This window comes from Taeniopygia guttata, chromosome 10 (assembly GCF_048771995.1).
Source record: "Taeniopygia guttata chromosome 10, bTaeGut7.mat, whole genome shotgun sequence".
Lineage (NCBI taxonomy): Eukaryota > Metazoa > Chordata > Aves > Passeriformes > Estrildidae > Taeniopygia > Taeniopygia guttata.
In genome coordinates, this window is record NC_133035.1 from 9,384,827 (window position 1) to 9,400,448 (window position 15,622).

The 15,622-nt window shown below is 36.9% G+C and overlaps 1 protein-coding gene and 1 long non-coding RNA gene across 5 annotated transcripts in view; one reads left to right on the forward strand and one right to left on the reverse strand.

Moving 5' to 3' along the window:
* DMXL2 (Dmx like 2) overlaps window positions 1–15,622 on the reverse strand; it is a 48,308-nt gene that overhangs the window by 1,883 nt on the left and 30,803 nt on the right. The window contains exons 25-43 of one of the 4 annotated variants that reach the window (XM_030281391.4): window positions 14,695–14,886; window positions 13,895–13,971; window positions 13,480–13,607; window positions 12,613–12,861; window positions 10,845–11,026; window positions 10,343–10,473; window positions 9,768–9,853; window positions 9,325–9,526; window positions 8,002–8,119; window positions 7,161–7,223; window positions 6,680–6,766; window positions 6,479–6,600; window positions 5,685–5,823; window positions 4,713–4,773; window positions 4,509–4,636; window positions 2,823–2,900; window positions 2,132–2,223; window positions 1,514–1,566; window positions 688–905 (exon numbers count right to left, since the gene is read on the reverse strand). In XM_030281391.4, the coding sequence (XP_030137251.3) occupies window positions 688–905; window positions 1,514–1,566; window positions 2,132–2,223; window positions 2,823–2,900; window positions 4,509–4,636; window positions 4,713–4,773; window positions 5,685–5,823; window positions 6,479–6,600; window positions 6,680–6,766; window positions 7,161–7,223; window positions 8,002–8,119; window positions 9,325–9,526; window positions 9,768–9,853; window positions 10,343–10,473; window positions 10,845–11,026; window positions 12,613–12,861; window positions 13,480–13,607; window positions 13,895–13,971; window positions 14,695–14,886 (2,406 nt within the window). Of the gene's footprint in view, window positions 1–687; window positions 906–1,513; window positions 1,567–2,131; window positions 2,224–2,822; window positions 2,901–4,508; window positions 4,637–4,712; window positions 4,774–5,684; window positions 5,824–6,478; window positions 6,601–6,679; window positions 6,767–7,160; window positions 7,224–8,001; window positions 8,120–9,324; window positions 9,527–9,767; window positions 9,854–10,342; window positions 10,474–10,844; window positions 11,027–12,612; window positions 12,862–13,479; window positions 13,611–13,894; window positions 13,972–14,694; window positions 14,887–15,622 lie in introns of all 4 variants that reach the window. The other 3 variants (XM_030281390.4, XM_030281393.4, XM_030281392.4) reach the window with 3 other exon arrangements.
* Window positions 806–4,489, forward strand: LOC140684814 (uncharacterized). Its single transcript, XR_012057619.1, has 2 exons — window positions 806–945; window positions 3,458–4,489. It is a non-coding gene; the product is annotated as an uncharacterized lncRNA (long non-coding RNA).

Here is a 15,622-nt window from a genome sequence, read left to right on the forward strand (position 1 = left end):
GCCTCAGCAAGGCCACGCCATGAAAGCTCCTGTAAAGAAGTCCTCCAGAAAAGGAAAGAAACTGTATTCACCTTCTCTTTACCATGTTGTATTTCCTTCCCTTAGTATTCAGGTAAAACGGCCCTTAAAACAGGGACTGTATTTCTGTGTGGTTTTTTTTGCCTTTTTTTTTTTTTGTGTGTTTGTTTGTTGGTTTATTTGTTTTGTTCATTTGTTTTCATGTTGGTGTTTGTTTTCTGCTACTCTGACTTCTCAGTAGCTGTCTGGGGCTATAGCATCAGGAGAAAAAATTAGAACTTGGAGATACAGAAACTTTACACAATGGTGAAGTTGCTGAGCGCCCCCTGTGTTACAAAGAAATGTCCTACAGCAAAGCCAGAACATTTTTAAGTGAGAGAAAAACAAAGGTAAGATTTCAGAACCATGCACTTTGCATTATCTACTTAAAATCAGTCTCACAATTTTAAGAAGTCTATTCTTCAGAAGAGAAAAAAACCTACTTGAATATTTCAGTACATTTCAGTTTGCAGTATAAATGTAAAGCAAGCTAGCTATACATCAAGCGTAGGTTTGGGGTTTTGAGGATTGTTTTTGTTTTGTTACTGCATTTATCTGGCTGTTTCTATAAGACAGTACACTGCTTCAGCCAAACACCCTCCTCCAGAACCCAGCTCCTCCGTGCCTTACCTTCATGTTGCCTTCGGCCGAGCCCGTGACAAAATAGTCCTCGGAAGGATCCAGCGCAAGGGCCTTAACAGCTGACTCGTGTGCTTGGAAGGTGAAAAGGATTTGCCTCTGTCTGATGTCAAAGATGCAGATATATCCCTTCCTACCTCCAGAAATGAGCAGCTGATGCTTGGGTGCATACTGAAGTACTGTGGCACCGTGGTCATGACAAGTGAAGGCTGAAGAAGAAGGATGTCAGAATTTAATAGATTTGAAACTGTAAGTAGCTCTCAATCTTAAAATGCCTTTCTTCTATAAATTGCTACCTGAATATTTTCTAACTCTGCAGACATATTCCTTCATATGGGTAATGTCTTATCAGCTGACAGCTTAGTGCTCTCTTAAATACCTAGATCTAATGCACAAGAAAGCATGGCATGCAGTCTAAGTTACTTTAGAATACAGGGTCATACCTGACTTAAAAATTTGAGAAAATATAAAATTCACCATATGAAGTTCAGATAAATTCCTGATTTAGAAAAAGTATAGCTGATCTTGAGCAACCTGGTCTAGTGAAAGGTGTCCCTGCTCATGGCAAGGGGAGTGCAAAGAGATGATTTTTAAGGTCTCTTTCAACCCAAACCATTCTATGATGTTCTTCATACTTTTCCATATAGAGCAGATTACCATCATGCTAGAGAACATGTAGAACCAGGTGCATGTATCAGTGTGCAACACAAACTTAGATCTGTTCCCCAGTACAAGGTCTTCCCCTTGCCCCAAATGCACACACAAGCACTATTTCCTTAGTAAGAAGCAGAGGTTCAATTTTCACCACAGCACTTACCATGTATAAGACTGTTACTAGATGAAACCAAGGTGTCCCAGAGGCACACATTTCTGAGGGAGAAAAATCCAAAATCATTATGCCAAGTGACTCATGGGGTGACATGACTTCAAAAGTGCTCTCATTTTATGTCAGTCTAGAAGGCAGAACTGAACACTCTGCAGTTATTGGAGAGCATTTGCAAAGAACTAAGACTTTTAATTATTTTCTTTGCTCTTTTGTGCTTCTTAGTGGAACTATACCTTCTACCCTTAAAATGTGTACTGATCAAAGGTTGTGTCAAATAACTGTAGAAGTTATTCTTTTCAGAGAAAAAGAATTATCCTGCTTTGCTGAACAGATTTCTACCCCCCCAGCAACAGCATCATGTCAAAGTAGTTACATTGGGAATACAACTTGAAAAAACTGGTTAATTATTGACCACTCCTCACACAAACTAAACTTGGAAACAAGTAATTGAAGAAATGATATTCAAAGAAATTATCTGGCAAGTTCAAGCTGTAACAAAACTTACAACGAGCCTTAAAATGTCAGCCACACATTAATGCCTAAGAGCTTTGCAAGTTAAGGGAGATGAAAAAGTAAATTTGAAATTCTTCACTGTTTCTTTAAACACACCTGTTATCATTGGATTGTCCCGATGTAGCAACTAGACTTGAGGAGGTTATAAATGCAAAGTCGCTTGTGGTTTTACTGTGGCACTGCCAACTCTATTAAAAACAAAAGAAACAGAAAAGTGCAATCTTACCAGTTGTTACTTGCATCACATGTAACTACTGTCAGTCTGATGTCAGTGACAGCAAAACACAGAAAGTCTTTGAAACAAAGCGTAAAAAACTGACAGTTTGACTCTGAGAATGGAACAATGGATTAAAATCCAGTATAAAATGAAAAGATACTACAATAAGTGACAAAGAACAAATCCACAGTATAGTGAATGACAACAGCCTGAGTTTTAAATTAAGCATGGTCTTCATATTAAGAAGCAGTAAAATGTATTGAAGAGTGTATTTTTACTAAATTTTGGGCTTATAAAGTCATTAGTTGTGGCTCTGATTATTAATTTAAACATGGGCAATGTTGAAGGAGTATTTGTAATTACACTGTAGCTTATGGTTATGGTCAATTGGTTTTACAATTGAAACTCTGAAAACATTGAAACTCTGCAGTTGTTTTGATGAAGTGTGTCAATTAAAAAGCAGCAAAATCAAATATGTCTCATTAAAGTCACTTGGGGCCTGTCTCAAGTTTCAAAGACTTTGCTTTCCTCTACAATAATAATAACAATAAAAAATTTCTGTTTACTTACCAGGTAGGGCTTAGGATTTGAGGTGGTTTGGTTTACTTGCCAAATACTTAGAAAACCTTCACCATCAGCAACACCACACTGCAAGGAATAAACTGCATTTATTAGCATGACATGGTGGTTACTGGATGCTTCATGACAGTAAACTGCTGACTTCAGGGAAAAACTCACCTGAACCACCAAGCTTTCCCCTACAAATTGAATATCAATAACAATGATCGTGAAGACAAAAAATAAAAACTAGTTTAGAAGCCAAGTGAGTTCAGTGCTGATTGTTTAATGATTATTTAATGATTGATGCTCTCCTGCATACTCAATTCTTTTCTGGAAATACAGAAAGTATGGAAGCTTATCTTGAAAATCCTACTGTTAGATGCTAAAGCTAACAAAGGCATCATTACTCCATGACTCTACTTGAAAATGCTTAAAAAGCAAGATGCATGACAGCATGCCATAAAAACATGGTAAGAATAATTATGGAAAGATTGTAGTAATGAATGGTAAAATGAGTGAGCTGTATTTATTAACCAAAACAAATAACATTTTATATTGTATATTCTATGCAGCATGTTCTGGAAACGCTTCACAAAATAATTTTAGAAATATTTAGAAATATTTTTTATATTTTCTCTTTTTAGTTGGGTTTCACAAGTCCTGCCTGAATGACCTTCATGTGAAAAACAGCAACAACAAGTACATCTTAATTTCTGACTTAAGATTGATTCCCACATAATGGTAAGATTGCAATATCTCAAAACACATGTTTAGAATAAGTTTTAGAATAAGTTTAAATGACATTCTATGCCACATGAAAATAGATATGCTGAGAGGTACTTTATATTTCCAGCTATGTCACCTTTGCTGTTTTATAGCTATGTACAGTCATGCCCAAACATCTTTAATTAACTTTTTATAGTTTTTAACTATAATGAAGTGAAATATTTTGGCAGTAAAAATGCAGACAAGACCTGTTAAAATAATAGAATGGGCAACAGGAAAAACTGAAGAGGTGGGTATTCCTGCCAGTTTCTTTCTCCACTCTTCTTTCTGCATCTCATATCCCTCATAGAGTCACTTCTGGCCAAAGCATGCCTTTTTGTACTCTTTCTGCTCTCCACTCTAGTGGAGTACACTCACAGCCTTCAACTCAGGGGCTGAATTATCCCTGTCTTCCAAGTTCTTCTAGGTAATGCATTCTGTGAATACTTTATCTTGGACAGAATGCAAAGTGGGAGGCACTTCTTGAAGACCTGTGCCTATACTGATTGACAGCTGAACTTGATGATCCTGGGGGGTCTTTTCCAGCCTTAATGATTCTATTGTTGATACAAGTGTACATCTATGAAATAAGGAATCTCCTTATTTTTTTAAAAAAATATTTAATTTAAAAAGGTCACCACATGAGAACACAGATTTCTGAAGAGGGAGAACAAATAGTGTGAAAATGTGGCAAATAGGATATGGGATAGCAGTGTGGAGCTGAGAGAAAAGAAAGCAGAATAAGGGTCAGGGTTTATTACAAAGCTCCCACATGCAGCCAAAATGCACAAAACAATATCATTGTTCTAGGGTAACCCAAGAGTTCTGCATGGCAGCAGTAAAACTGCTTTAGAGGTCACAGCACAACCAAATGTTTCCTTATAAATAAAATCTCCAACCCCCCCACAAAACCCTATACGTTGTACTTACCTTATTTCCCTGGGCATTGAAATACATCCTTGTCACCCTGGCATTTCCAGCCTGCTGGAAGCACACCAGCTGCTGTGGCCTTGTCCACTCAAACATTCGGACACTTCCATCTTGTGCTCCTGTAAGATCTAAGATTAAAAGATGATCATTAATAGTACAGTATTTTGTAGAAAATTATCAATTCCATAATAATGATTCACTTACAATACTGATGGACTGGATGTGAAGCCATCCTCTTGACGTTATTCAGATTTCTTTTAATCAGCTTTACATGAAACAAAGAAAAATTAAAATAATTTTGAAAAAGACAAATACACTATTCAATTTTGTTTATACTATTACATGGTAAGTGTCCCCTAGTTAAAAAAAATCTATTAAGCTAATGTTATTTGAATGGTCCTTCATCAGAATTCCCATAAGAAAGAAAACTGTTGGTGGTTTTTCACAAACAGGACGGGACTGCTGGGATATGTTCCTTGAGCTTTATTGCAGCATCAGTCTCATTACATGGTTGAGACAATTGGAAGATGGCAACAGCTCATGTCTTGCCAGCAGCAGCTGAAGATTTCTTTGTTACAGAGCATTTTAAAAACTTTCTAGCCAATAGCATATTGTTAAAGCTTACAGACAATTGTTCTACCCAGTCACTAAAAGCACACGTACACTTGCTTCACACAATACTTGCTTGTATGCTTTCTACTAACAATACACAATACTTCATTATTCAGCTTAAAACCTTCTATCTTGCTAAGCATATTTTTCTGCAGTTCTAAGGTCTATCTTGGCCAAGCCTAAAACTCAAACTATTGTTTCATGTCCTTGCTTACTGTACTATTGTAACTTTTCTGCTTTCAGACTTTGCAGCTGCAGCTAGCTCTAATTTTTCTCTTTCTAAGGCCTGCTTTCCCAGCTTTCTGAAAGTCTTCTTACTTTTACTATTTCCCACAATAAACCACCCAGACCGACCCTTTATTTTCTACATCACAATAATTCTGTGCCAGAGTGTATGAGAAAATGCTTAGTTTGGCCTCCTTTTTGGCCAGGTCTTGGTTGCTGTTGGCCTTTTATGTCAATACTGGGTTGACAGTATGATGACTAATGCACACTAGGTCTCTCTAGTAAATAACAGATGATAAACAGTCCCCTCTCCTGAGCTGCACACACAGAAGTACTCACCACACCAGCTCCAGTGCTGGTTTGCCCAGTGCCTAGCCAGGGCATGGATGGAGATGGCTGGATCTGACTCACTCCAAAGGATGGTGCACTTGAAGGAGCCAGTGTTGTGGTAGAACCACGGAAGTCAACGTCATCAGAACTGGGAAAGAACAGTTCTGCTTTAAACAAATGCTTCTTTGCCCCTAATAATCTTTAATTATTTGTCAAGAGCCTAATGGCAATGGGTAGAGGAAGTGACAATAATGAGACTATAAATTGATAATTCCTGCACTTATGCAGTACAAATTCTTTCCATGAGCCCCAAATCTATCCATGTTTAATCTCAAGAGATGATCCCAGTATAAGAATATAAGCTTCCCTGAGACTAATATTGTTGGGCTGTCCCTGACCTGTGTGTGCAGTGTGCAGGAAGCTGGTACAGCAGAGTGCTCGCTGCAGCTGATGCATTCACAGCTCTCAGTGCAGGAATGGAGGGGACAGGAACAACCAGCATCAGCTACCACAGCTGCCCTCCAACCTGCACTGCTGCAAGGGAACTGCAGGGTGTCCAAGGTAACACTTCTTTCATTATCTTATGCACCACATGGGATTTCACATCACTGCGCAGTGCACGCATTCCTAAAGACAGTAGTTATTCTCTTGCTTTCCCTCACTTGCAAAGCAATCTGAAACCTACTAAAGAAGAGTAATTAATGTTTTTTGTATGCTCTATTTGTGCTTACACAGGTAATACAGACACAGCCTCACAGAAAATCAATACTCTTATTAATATCATCACAAAGAAACAGTCTTACCTTTTAGACTCTCTGTCATACTCTTCCCCAATCCATATAAATGACTGAGCAGCTAGTAGAGCTGAAATATCAAGTTCTTGAACATCATGTGTAGATGCCAAAACAATTTCATTGCTGTTTGCCTATGCAGCACAAATACAAAATTTATACTAACTATAAGTATGATATATTATTATATTTCTTGTAGTATTTGAGGCATACCTTGTTAACTGCAAATGCCATTATCATATCTGATTCTTTGTGAATGATCTTTGCTTTTCCTCCAGGGTATCCAAGATCTGCTTCAACCTACAAAACATTTATAAAAAACTTCAATTAGTGTGGAAATCCATTTTGAAGTGATACATTCAGAGTGCAAAAATCTATACAAAATTCATGCAAGAAAAGTTCAGTGGCCTTAGCATTATTTCAGCAGCTAAACTTTAGACTTCTCATACTCTTTGGTGTTCTAGTAGCCAAAAGTGATATTTGAGTGTAAGGAACACAAAGTTGTGTGTGCAGCACTATTTACAAGGTGTTCACTCATCCCAATTATCAGAACATCCAAAGTTAGTTCATGGATTAAAAGCCTGTCACACAGACTACACAGAACACACAGCTTCTGTTAGTCACATTAGAAAAGAAAAGCCAGTTCCACAGAACTTTTAAGAATGTGCTAGAGGTTTGGGAGAAGGGATACTACCTTGTTTTTGTGATCTTCTGCTACGCAGTTTTGTTTGACCTGCTCCACACGATCTTCTACAGACTACATAACATCACACAGTCACAAACACAAAACACATGCACAAACAAATATAAAAAAAGAATGAAACATTCCAAACTAGATTTTAAAGGCCACTCTGTCAGTAAATGATGACAAATGTATTTTTAACTTTTTATAAAGGCACAGAAACTAAGACAGGAATCTAAACAAACTCACTTAAAATGTAATGCCTCCTAGATGAACACAAAATGTATGATATAGTAAATAAATGGAGGAGTAATACACACACAAACTCCATACTTACAGGAATTCTAAAAGATATTAAATCATATACTTATTTCCCACGATATTTATGTGTTGGCTTAAATTTTCAGTTAGAACATAGCAGTTGTAACTGGTATAATTTGTAAAGCCCCATATTATATATTACTATATAATATTACCTTTATATGTATATATTACTCATGCATATATACATATACACAAATGGATAGCACATTTAAATTCCTTTTTCAGTATGACACACCAAAAGAAGAAAGAATTTTCCAATTTGCTTTTTACTGTTATTGCAAATGTTCTGTTTATTAGGATATTATTCAAAAACGTAAATGTGAGCTATGTCTTGTTTAAAAATATTTGGTTCAGTTGATATCCCAATCAACAACATGACAGTCATGTTGATTTTGAAAAAATCCAAACATTGTTAAATGAGAGAAACTGAAATGTCAATGAAAAATGGGAAGGAAAATTAAATACTGAGGAGACTGAGGAACAGTTATAATTGAGCTTTCTTTTTAAAAATGTTATATCCTTTGGTTACCTCACTCTGCTTTCTTTTCTTTGTGAATATATATCTTATGAAAGTCTCCTGAAGAAGTTCTTGCTTCACAAGAAAATGCCAGAGCCTTTTTGCTGGAAGAGCTGAGTAATCCTTTGATCTGGATAAAACAGAAGAAAGAAAGAAACACAGAATATCCTGAGTTGGAAGGGACCCACAAGGATCATTGAAGCCTAACTCAAGTCTAAGAATTCCCCTGTGTGTGTGAGTGTTGATCAAACACTTCTGGAACTTTGTTGGTGGTGCTGTGTCCACTTCTCCAGGGAGCCTGTTTCATGCCCAGCCACCTCCTGGGTGAAGAGGCTTTTTCTACTTACACACCTAAGCCTCCACTGACACAGCTTCAGGCCATTCATTCCCTCCTATCCTGTGGCTGTCACCAGGGATCAGAGATCAGTGCCTGCCCCTCCTCTTCCCCTCAAGAGGAAGCTGTACCTGCAGTGAGGTCTGCTCTCAGTCTCCTCCAGGCTGAGCAGACCCAGTGCCCTCAGCTGCTCCTCACATGGCTTCACCTCCAGACCCTTCACCACCTTCACTGCCGTCATTTGAATGCTCTTTAATAGTTCTATATCCTTATTATACTGTGGCACCCAAAACTGCCCCCAGCACTCGAGGTGTGGCTGCCCCAGAGCAGAGCAGAGCAGAGCAGAGCAGAGCAGAGCAGGACAATTGCCTCCCTTGCCCAGCTGGCAATGCTGTCTGATGCTCCCCAGGGCTTGGCCCTCCTGGCTGCCAGGGCACTGCTGACTCATTTTGCACCGTTGACTCAGTTGTAGTTTAATATATCGAGAAAAGAAAGCTATTTTTGAGTTGAAAACACAGTTCACTATCTGCATTTACAGACACCTCCAGGCGTGACACTGTCTAAACACAGGAAGATCAGCCTTAAAAGGACCTTAGTACAACTGTCTTTCTCCTCCCCCAGACATCTGCATGTATTATATAACTCTTCTGTTGCTGGGACACAGTAAGAGACAACTGCTACTGAAGGAATAATAAAACAGGTTGAATAGGGTGTTCCCAGCAGCAGCCACTGCCCTTGAATCCTACAACCTCTGCTCTTTCCTCATTTTCCTTTCTTGTTGCAGCTGTGAGAGGTGCAGCAGAGGAAGTAAAGGCTGCTACAGGAGACAGGCAGTTGCATAAGAATTAACAAAGGGGTGTGGGAAAATGGTTTCTGTAAAACATTGGCTACTAGACCTAAGAGCTAGGCAGCCTTCATTTGTCTGTTTAACATGAGGAGGAAATCCTCTTTAGAAATTCTGTGATCGAAGAATGTATTTTTGCTAGGAAATGAATACTTACTTGAATGGTGTGTTCTCAGGTTCAATCATTGCTTTATTGCGGAGAATAGCTGGTCCTGCCCCTACAGCCAGGTCAGTGGGGTAAGTATTGATGTAGTTTGGAGGTGGGCCTTCAAACTGGTCCATTCTATCTTGAAGAATCTGTTCCCAGTGTTCTAAATTTTTTATTACAGCAATGCCCAATGGAGAAGTTACAGGCAGATCTAAACAGAAATATTAATGAAGTAAGGCTCAAAGAAAAAAAAATTCAGCTACAATGAGTATAAAACCTCCATAATAACATAAATATAAAAAAAATTTTGAAAGGAAACGTACATGTTGGCAATTGTAATAAATAATATATTTAATTATTTTAATTTTAAAGTTAGAATTAAAACATGAAGCCTGATAGAAAGCCATATATATATATAAAAAAAATAAAATGTAAAGCAGGATTTAGCATACCAGTGAATTCCAGACCAGCAATGGGAAAGAAGTTCTTAATGTTGTGCAGAACTAATTTTACCATTGTCAGATGTAGAAGAGCCCAGCTGTATAAAAAGATTTAGTTGTGTTAAAAAAACATTAAGAGTTATCTACAGAGTATTTTTCCTCTTTAAGGAAATACAGAGGTTAGAAAAACACTTTAGAAAGGTTGTATTTAACCTGCACCTCATTCAAAAACGACATGCTCAAATCAGCAGTCTAAATCATTATTCTAGAGCTGGCATTGTGGTACCTTACGTTGAGTCTTAAAAATGAAAATGGGTGTTTCTCAGTTGTTTTCCCCTCCCCAAAAAACTTCAAACCACAGAACTTTAACTTCCTAATCCCTTTTTTACTGGCAAGTAAATGGGGAAATGTTATTGTGATGAGAATTTGTAATTTCCGTAATCCCATTGCCACAGACAAGTCTGCCCACAGTACTAAAATTGCTTGACGTATGTTGGATGGTGCTAGAGATCCATATTTTTTTAAATTTGGAAGCAAAGGTAAGCATATGACATAATTATTCTAAAAGAGTGACAATTTCTGCTGACCTGTAAGAATTGGCATCTGTATGTTCCTGGATCTGCACATCGGAGAGGAAAGCGTCGTCCTCTTCCTCATCACTGTGAATGCTTTCATCAGAATCATATATAACACCGCTGTCTGATAAAGGGAGAAAGGGCTGCAATGCAAAGCAAAATCTGTATAAAAACAATATTCTCTTCTCTGACAATTATCTCTAAAAACAGTTTATCTAAAACCAAATTATCTCTAAAAAAATTATCTCTTCTCTGACTTCACTTATGACTCTCACAGAGTTTAAATGACACCAATTTAACCTATAAGTCAATGTCCTTGAACATACAAGTAATTAGTGGGGGGGACAGTGTTAATCACTATTACTGACAAGAGGCATATTTTGAAAGTGAGGTAATAGAGTTGTGGGCTCTTTATCCTTTATTATCAGGATAATATTCTGCATCTTACTATTAAGAATGCTCAAAAATTTCACTTTATTTTTGTCTTTTAAAACTTAATGGAATTTTCAATTACCTTTGCCATAAAATAGTCCCACATGCTGAGTTCTGGAGGAATAAACTTTTCTTTGTAAGAGGGTCTTTCTGCAGGTACAGGTGGTGGTACATTGCTGTCTTTTACTGGTCTTCCTGGCACCAGCATTCTCATGTTAAACCGACGGCGGTGTTTATCCATTTCTTCTGATGGAAGAGGAGGTGCTAAATTCAGGTAATTAAAAAAAAATTTATATTAATATCGCATCTTTAAAACATCTGTATTTTATAACTGAAGCAACTACCACCACTATTATTGGTACTAATTTCTACTGATTTAGAATCAAAGCCAGCTTAAATAAAGTAAGTGCAATCATAAAGAAGTTTCATTCTGATAAATTCAATAATTGTGGTATTTAGATATTGGATATATTATAAAAAATATATTTTGCTTTATATTTACATACTGGATTAATTCTTAGGAGATGTAGCTTTTAAAACATCTTTTAGCTGAAAAATTTCTCAAGAAAGAAATAAAGAAACTCAGAAACTTTGTTGAGAAATAAAGTAATATGTAAAATATCACTTAACAGTATGCTGCACAATTAACAGTTACTCAAATATAAATAAAGGAATTCTTAGGGTAGCAAAGAAAATATTTGAATAGAAAGACAGGCTTTTTGACAACTGAAGTCTACTTTAAAGTGTTATGATTTAAAATGCCTTAATAGTAACCAAAATATTAACATGGAATTTGTTTTTCAAAGTGTTATTGGCCAGGCAACATTGAATATCACACTTACTTTATTACAAGGGAGCTAGGTATTTAAAAACTATTCTGTTTGTTCAAAAAAGCCACTACCAACACTCATCTACACTACAAGTCTTTACAAACCTTCATTACCATCCTCTGAAACATCAGAAGCTGTAGCAGCTTGAAGGTTAAAGGAAAACAGAATACATCTCAAATGAACACGAATTACAGAAGTTATTAATGCTGTTACCTTATGAAAATAACTGCCCAAAATGAATTCAACTTATTCCATGAATGACAAATATCTGTTGTCCATACTTGAAATAGTGCAATGCCTTATTACTGTTTGGTTCCACATTCTGGAGCGATAATGTCTAATTTTTGCATACATTTCAAGCTTATTGGTGATTTAAAAGTCTGTGTGATGTGATTTTCAGTATTGCTCAAGTTTATCACAAATGGTTGTATCTGTCTTTGTCTTCAGAGTCTGAATTCAATCTCCACTTTTGCTTTTCCTCATGCAGCATATTAACACTTGCTCATCTTTGAAAAACCCTGGGTTTAGTTGGAACTTACATATGCATGAGCTGTTTTTCTTCCAGATGAAGTTGGTATTTCTTCTCTGTGGTCTTGTGCTAGGTGAAATCCTACCTTGCAATATAAACTGATTTCAGAAATATTGTTTCCTACTTACTGCAGTCACGAAATAACAACACTCATCTCCCATAAAAAACCCATAGGTATTAACACTGATTTATATCACCTGGGGTTTTTTTCCCTAAAAATAATGGCTGAAAGTCCTGAAAAATGTTATAAGTAAGCACCTAATATTACTGTCATGACTATAATAACTATACAGTTTTATGGCAAATTCAAAATGTGCTGTATGCCATTACAAAGGACAACTGCAAGGCTATTATTTGTTTACGCTTTTTAGTTAACGGAACTGTTTTCTTGCCAGTAGTTTCTTAAATTCAGTTCTTTAAAAGGAAGGAAGGTTCTCCTACTAGAAGAGGCATAAAATGCACACCATCAGTGCCCTTAGGGAGCAGTGTACCTGGGATGTTCTCAGACTGCCTGCGGGGTTTCACCAGCAGCTTCACTCCCCCGCCAAAGACAGCAGCCCACATGCGGCTGTTGAGCGGGTGCGCCGCCAGCCGGAACAGCTCGTTACACGAGTTGGTGGCCAGGGCGTGGATCAGGAGGCTCAGGTACACGGCTACAACAGCTTCACACAGCAGGATGTTCAGCTTCGGCTGGTCTTCGTCCTGAGCTGAACTTAAGAGGTTGATAAGTGAACTCACACCTGCAAAGAGGAAAAATTTAGGGATTAAATGAGTAGGAGCACAAATGGACAAAAAGGCAATGTTTTACCTCTACACTTTATGGTAAACACTAGTTAGCCACATGATGCTTTTATTCAGATGAAACATACTATTTTCTTAAAATTATAAAAAGCCTTCTTGGATCTGGGACTTTTGCACTGCATTTCTCTGCAAATACTATGGGCAGTTCAGTGTGCCTATGAAATTCCTGCACCATTTCCACAGTTTATGCTTGTACATCAGAACTAGCTGCTTTGACAGCTATACCAAGTACAGCATACATGTAGGACTTACTATGGAGACAACATTGCTAATGGGTTAGGTAGACTGGAGGAAAACATTTTGGGGCGACAAATTGTCATTAAGTTTATCCTAAAGATCATGGTCTCTTCTTCAAGCAAGATGTTTGCCACATACAAAATTTATTTTTATTTGCTTTGATACGTGAAAAAGTGAAAGGCTCTTACTGTTTTGAGAACTGAATTAGAAACATCTGTCAGTGATTATCCACTATGTCATCCCTCATATAGGACAGTGAAATAATTCTGGCACATGGAGCTGGTTCAGTGGAGCTAAAAGTAACCTTATTTTAGTCTCACCAGGCCACTGAGCAGGAGGTGAGTTTGGAGTTGCGTGCTCTTCGATGCTTTCTGTCCTCAGTCTGCGTCGATCACTCAAAAGCAGTCCTTGATAAACCATCCCAGTAAACTGATTTGCTTCTGTTTGACTGCTACATACAAATAAATATTTTTTCTGATCAGAAAGTGAGTATTCCAAGTGAGAGCGACATCAGATTTTCCTCCTGCTTAGTGGAAAACCCTGAATGGTTGGTTTTATTTTATCTATGTAAAATTGATCGGGCGTATCAAAGTTAGCAATCTTTAATGTGTAAAAGTATCTTTACCCATAAACAAACATTTAATCCCTTTTTAAGGCACATGCAGTAAGAATTTCCATTTAGGATGCACAAAGTATATTGCAAATGTAGGACTGTATGAAAACTTTCCTCTTTACCTGTAGCTGTGGCTGTCACATAGTGCTTGATAAATGGATGCAGAAAGTGAAGCTGCTAAAGAATGAAGTGTGTGCACCTAAAATAAAGAGAACCAATGAGCTATATGTTTTATATAAAAGGTGAGTAAAATACATTTCTTTCTAAAGGGTATTGGAAATGTGTTCTGCAGGACTGTCCTAGTTTTAAAGCAAGTGCAAGAAGTAATAATTGAATATTACTTTAAGTTTACAGTACAGTGCTTAGAAAATCACAACTATTTGTTCAAGATAATTTGATGGCAGTCAACACCTAATATCATGTCAAGACAATTAACTTGATTCTAATACAGAACAGCCACAGTAAATGAACATACTGAAGTAGTGATTAAGCATGTCCTGTTATGACAATAAATTTGATGGAATGATTCCTGGAAGCTGTACTATATAATACTGCAGTTCAAAGTAGTAACAGCTACTCAATATACATAAAATACAAAATGTTTGTGTAGTCATTATTTAATAATTTTGTCTAAAATCTCTTTTCTTACCTCAATTATGTGCTTATAAATTCCTTTAGTCTCCAGGAGTAACAAAATAACTGGTTCTCCCTCACAATGCAACAAACACAGTCCAGTTCTTAAAAAGAGGAAATGCAAGGATTTCTTGGAAAGTTCAATGAAATCCGCAGTGTCAAGAAAATGGTACTGTCCTACTGTTAAAAAAGCAAACTTTCCTAAACTCACCCTGTGCTCATTCCTGTCTTTTCCTGCTATCTTTCCATTTCATCAAACATTAGGCCTTAGATCAAAGCTATGAATTACCTTGACATCTTCAATATTAGGATGTGGTGGTGATTTCATCTGCACAATAGTGTAAAGTATATCATGGATGTGGTTGTTTAAGTACAGCACAGGATTAGCTATCACAGTTTTTGTGGATGCTATGCTTGCAGAAAGCAGCGGTAGTGTTGTGGGTAGTGGAAGCGGAGACTGAAGTTGTTTTACAGTAGTTTCCTGTTTTAAAAGGAAAGATTATCTTTAAAATCATTGATTTGAAAAAAAATAGATAATTTTACATCTTAAATATATTTCCCAGATTATTTATCCTCTTCCATTGCTGTCTACTCAGTACAAACAAGATATTACTGTCAAAAGCAAGTTATTATTTACTATAATTACAAGGTTCAGACCTGATAGATATGTTTGCTGGATCACATTTTGATTTCATGCAGGAAGAGTATTTTCATGTAGTTCATTAGGAAGCGTGGAGATTGTCTGTTAAGAAATACTAACTAAAAATGTACTTGCAGTAGCACAAGTTGGTACAATAGTCACTGGTCTGAGTTTAGGAACAAAGCCAAATTTGTACCCATCTGAGTTTCTCAAGGGGAAACAAAGAGAACTTTAAAAAATTCTTTAATGTACATTCTAAGCCAAGTACCATCAAAACAGCTGTCTGTTGCCCCTATTTGAAATAGGAGAAATCTAGGACTAGAGCATGTGAAAAGACTTGCCCAGTCTCAGATTATTTGCTGTAGCTCAGTGTAGTAGTTAACATTTCCTGTAAAATATATTTTTTTGTATGAAATTTAGAAAATGCCATAACAGAGTAAAGAGAATAGTACCCTGTCTGACTTTATATTATTTGTTGAGCCTTGAAGCTAACACCATATTCCTTGTAGCCCCTTTGCATGATCTGCAGAGGTCTAGGAATGAGATTTTGTTTTATTTCAGTAACTGTGAATTTAAT